A 5,726-nucleotide genomic window follows, 5' to 3' on the forward strand; every position below is an offset into this window, starting at 1 on the left:
GCATAAATGGGTTAACGTGATATGGGCATTTTCATTGTTGAATTGAGCTGAAAAGAATTTACAGGTCAAAAGAGTAAGTTAAAATGTGGTAACTGATCAATTATCTGCAACTCATCTTGCTACCAGTTGTTTATAAAAAATATATATTATATTCGATATTTTACACGACTGTCCTAGTTTTGTTAGCCGAGCTGAACTGTCTTTTTAGTAGGATCGGAGTTAGTGTTCGTGTGTCGTATGAATAGATATCATTGCAGGCAATTAATATGATCCGTAAAACAAAATTGTGTCTTTGAGTCGTATGAACGAATCTGCACTTAAACTTAATTAAGATTTACATCGTACACCGGATCATTTCTGTTGTCAGTTGTCCAAAACGAAAGTACGGTTAAGATTCAAATGCATTATTGTTCTCTTTCCGAAATATTGTTTTAGTATGCTGATGCTGCATTAACAAATATAAGTGTATATGCTGTGAAAACACACAAAAAAACGGTTGCGTTAGACACCTATAAACATAGCATATACTGTTAGATACGTCTAATATCAATTTAAGCCAAAACACATTTTCTTAAACATGTTTATTTGTTTCTTACATAAATCTTCATGTATAAATGTTTGTTTTAACAGAACTCTTGTTATGTACACCATAATTGGATATTATAAAACAAAAAGCGTATATTTACACACACAAAAAATAACACTTAACAAACATAACAAATCAATATTCCTGCACATACATGTACATGCAAATAATTTTGACACATACGTTGTTTCAACTTTTCTTTGCACAATTTGAAAGTTCACATATACAAATGACATTTAATACTTTCAAGTATTTTCATTTACATGCAAACGTTTCTACAAATGTGCATACTCAAATTTTTCATAGACTTGTTTGATAACATATTCATTATATACAGATGTTGAAATGTATAAGAATATTTTTGTCCCAGAGCATGTATTATTGGTAAAACTGAAATACATTAATCGCTTTTAATAAATCTGCATCTAGGCAAGAAGTTTGTTACAGAGGGACAAGTTTCATACGCCACATGTCGTGTTCTTTTGCAAATCAAACAAGGGTTCTGCGGTCAGAGACATATCCCCCCCCCCCAAAACAAAACAAAACAAAAAACAGTTTTTTGAACTATTGACCCAAATTTCATCAGGGGTCATCTTCTGTCCAAGGCCAAGGCACATGAGTAGTATCAACCCGATCTGTCAATTCGTTGAGGAGTTATTGATGGGAAACAAATTTTCACACTTATTGTGACAGTAACCTTGACCTAGTGACCCCAATTTCAATAGGAGTCATTTACTGTCTTTGGCCAAGGCACTTGGGAAGTATCAAGTCAATCGATAAATCAGTTGACCAGTTATTTATCAGAAACCATGTCAAACTAAGTATGACCTTTGACCTAGTGACCCCACTTTCAATAGGAATTATCTTCTGTCCAAGTCCAATCCACTAGGAAGTATAAAGCTAATCGGTATATTCGTTGACAAATTATTTATCTGAAACGATTTTTCACACTTATTTTGACAGTGACCTTGACCTTTGACCTTGTGACCCAAATTTCAATATGAGTCATCAACTGTCCAAGGTCTATGCACACATGAAGTTTCAAATCAATTGGTCAATAAGTTGATGAGTTATTGATTCAAAACGATTTTCACAGTTATTGATACAGTGACCTAGGACCCAATTTCAAAAGGGGTCATCTACTTTCGAAGGCCAATACACATGTGAAGTATCAAGCCGATCAGTCCATAAGTTGAGGAGTTTTTGATTGGAAATAAACTGGTCTACCGACATACAGACAGACCGACCTACATCCACAAAATAATATAGCCCCTCTTTATCAAAGGGGGGCATAATAAACTTAAAACATAAATTTAAATTATAAAGAGTGTACCAACATGTCACAAATTATGTATGTTAAAGGTCTGGGCTATATATATTTGTGAAGGACATATTTTTTAGCAGTAAAAATGTCAGCTCAGACACTATTAGCTTGCCATCGAAATCATTAGAGATAGAAATCTGACAATTTGGCTAATTTTAATTTTTGATATGCCATAATTAAAAGGCGATATTTCAGGTTATTGAACATGGAAAAAGATTAAATGCCCACAGAGTAACATTTAAAAAAAGTTTCATAATTATCAGATTTAAACTTATAGGCAATACGGCAGGTCTACGAACTTGGCAAAAACTCCAAAAGTCAGGTTGGATTTGGCTGGTGGACTTGGCCCCCATTTAATGCTTATTAGCATTTCCAGACACTCCTAAGGAAACTGGTTGTGTTAGAGAGTGGAAATCATTTAAAAGCCAAATTTTGAGAAATTCAGGGGCCATAACTCCAAAGAAGAGCCTAGTTATTAAACTTCTATTGTTTAAAAACTGGTTAAGTTAGAAAATGGAAACCATAAAGTTGCGGCAGACTTACACTGAGTAAAATACATGCCTTCCTTCAAGGCGATAAAAAAAACTTCAAAAATTTTCATCAGTGGAAATCAGATTCATTATTGATAGCCACACATTTCATCATGTCGGACATCAGTTTGCTGTACTTGGGAGCTACACAGATAACCCTCAGTTTTCATTGGCTGAAAAGCAACCTCATCTTGGTATACACGGTAACGGCAGTGTGAAGACATGAATGCCCCCAGCATCCTCAGAAATGTCACTCATTTTCAAGCGTCCACCTGCAGCATGTTTTATCCATTCACAGTTTGCCCCCCGTCTTGCACCTCCATTCTGCCATTGAATTAGGTGATGATCTAAAAAGAGTTTGTCATACACATTGCCCTGAGCAGTGCACAGAGCCAAGCCCTTCTTCACAAAAGATTTCATTTTTTGTTGATGTCCAGTCATTGCACACCAATAGGCTTTCAACAGTTTGTATCTAGGGGCAAGAATGGGGCTTCTCTTCAGGTTCGATTTCACATCTTTTGATCGCTAAAATAGGTGGTGTGAAAAACGTGTTAAACTTCTGAGTATTAAATGTAACATAAGAAAGACAAAAAGTAGTTGTGTCAACATATGTTATTGTGACTGATAGAAACATCATATTTTGGGTGGTCAATTATTTTAAAATACACTAAATGATTGTTCAACTTGAACACAATTTCCATCTTTGGAGAAAGTATATTAATAACATGCAAGTTAAATGATTAATAATGCTCACTTACACCATCTGGGTTTCAGTTTAATATTTAGGTAGTTTGACAAACCTTAAGTAGTAGTAAACACTAAATTTAAAAAAAAGTAGAACACACTGGGAAAACAGTAAGTTTTAAACATAATCAAATATTTATTCAAATCAAATGTACGAGTACATTTTGTGAATTGTTGAATGTATTACACACAAATCCAAACTTCAAATACTTGACAAGATATTTAAGACTGTCCTAAAAACTACTTGTCCTATTCCTGTCACTGATGGAAGGTTGTCCATGGAGATCATGAAATACAAGAAGCCCGCAGTTGTCACAAAAAGAGGTAAAACTGCATTAAAAGGGCCTGAGACTGTCTATTGTTTTTTTATAAGTACTGCTGCAGAGGAAGTTGAAATAATAGCATATATATAAGACTATGACACACTTTGCTATACAATACAAAACCATTATACAATTTTGTAAAAAAAAAAAATTGGAAAAAAAACTGAAGAAGCAACAAACCATATAAATTACCATTAGCACTTGTCTTTTGATGGTCTGAGTGTTTACTCCACATTCCGTACAATAGCAGAAACATGAGCAAGCTTTGCTCTAATCTGTGAATTGGAAGCCACTGATTGATAAAATGAGTGCTCCTGTTTATTTGACATCATCTCCACGTCCCACTGTCTGACATCAGCCCATTCTTCCATTCTGGTTAGCCTGAGTTTGCATTAAACAAATAAGCACTTAGTCTCAATATCGCCACACAAATAGCAAGAATTAATCATGACAGAAAATGTTCCTTTAAATATAACAATAATCATGTTTCTTGAAAATTGAATTAACTTAACAATAAATGAAGGTTCCCCATGGGGCAATCATAAAATTGTTAACTTTTTGTCATAATTTAAAGTCATCAGTAAAATTATTTAGTTTTGATATTGAAGATATAGAGGATATTTGTTGGAATCAGTGGATTATCGATTTTAAATTCACGAGTGATCATAAAAAAAAATATTTTTTATGATCACGAGTGAATTAAAATCGATATATGCCACCGATCCAACAAATTTTCTTTTTATTTTATGCTTTTTACACAGTTTATATACATTGTTAAAGAGTTTCACTAAAGAATTTTGCTGGAATAATGAACAGTGGAAATTATTGTAAATTTTCACTGATAATTTTCATTGTTTGAAACAGTGAAATTATCAGTTTTAATCCACTGATATTTCCCTATAAACCACCGGAAAGCATAAAATAAAAGATTTCTAATTTTAATATAATTTAGAAGAAATTGACATGATCACTCTCAATAAACCAGCACTTTGACAACGAGGAGTTTATACATTCAGCTCTATGTTCATTGCCACCAGAACAGTGACAATTAAGGTCAAAATACAAATCCCGTCAATTTTAAATACTGAATCCTATGGATTGGCCACTGACCATAGTAAGGCACAGCTAACAGCATACTGCAGTGGTATGCCATCAGTTCTTGTATGATTGCTGCTGGTGATGGTATCTTTAATATCGGCCAAGCAGCTAACAACAGTCTCTGGGGGCAGGCTGGAAATGGTCCAGGGTACAAGAACGACATTTGAAATTAGGTGATGATGTGATTGTTTGCCAAAGGGCATCAGCAGTAGATTATGTTTGGAATCAATTTAACAAAATTTCATTGAGTCAGATATTTACAGATTGATATGCACACCTTGATAGGTGATGTGTACATTTTAGGCCATGACATTTTAATATAAAAATTAATCAAATTCATTAAAATAATAAAAAGGACGTTATGAAACAAAATTGCTTGTTCAAGCAATGTTAAAACCAGACTAACATTCTAAAAGATTATAAACAGTTAATTTTTGTCGATAAAATTTTCAAACTCTTTCATATTCCTTTAAAACTGGTGTTCTGAACCTAAAGTATAATGATATACGCGTAAAATGGCATGAATAATTTAATTTGATGGCAATAAATGTTGGTGTTACCTCCAAGCAAAGCAATTTCCAGGCAAATTGAGCGGAATACCGTTGATGCAATTAAATCATCAGACACTTGAGCACCATACTTGAAGTGCTGAAGCAATTCAATGCTGTTGAAGTGGCTGCAATCAAGAAGTACAACAGTGAACTGCTTTTAAAATTCCACAGGTAATAACACCAAAACAATATGCATTTAAGTTATTTTGCTGAGACCAAGTTAAACTGTAATATGCTGACTCTATTTGGAGGATTCATTGATTTGAAAACTAAAAATAAGTTTTTTATAAAAAATACTTCCTTTTCCATTGGAATTTTATCCACAATATAGGAACATATTTTTATGTTTGAATATTTGAAAGAAAAAAAACATCTGGCAAAACAAATGTGTTGGGACTTACGACTCAACTTGAACTGTGTCACAGAACCTGATGCCCACAAAACACACGTTGGCCCCAGAGAAATGCACTATACATTGTACAGAGGAAAAAATCTATGGGCCTTTATTCTGCCCAAAATAGTTGCAGTGAAATGATTTTGTGTACAACATCTACAATTAGGGTCCTTTGA

General features: G+C 33.7%; 1 protein-coding gene across 2 annotated transcripts in view; it reads right to left on the reverse strand.

Annotated features, from left to right (window-relative positions):
* Window positions 1-566: 566 nt before the first annotated feature.
* LOC127856920 (adenylate cyclase type 10-like) overlaps window positions 567-5,726 on the reverse strand; it is a 107,896-nt gene continuing 102,736 nt past the window's right edge. Inside the window, exon 32 of one of the 2 annotated variants that reach the window (XM_052393116.1) lies at window positions 567-2,965. In XM_052393116.1, coding sequence (XP_052249076.1) covers window positions 2,627-2,965 — 339 coding nt within the window. In that variant the 3' untranslated portion in view covers window positions 567-2,626. The remainder of the gene's footprint in view (window positions 2,966-5,726) is intronic. The other variant, XM_052393117.1, reaches the window with a different exon arrangement.

The sequence above is a fragment of the Dreissena polymorpha genome, chromosome 14 (assembly GCF_020536995.1).
Source record: "Dreissena polymorpha isolate Duluth1 chromosome 14, UMN_Dpol_1.0, whole genome shotgun sequence".
In the NCBI taxonomy this organism is placed as follows: domain Eukaryota; kingdom Metazoa; phylum Mollusca; class Bivalvia; order Myida; family Dreissenidae; genus Dreissena; species Dreissena polymorpha.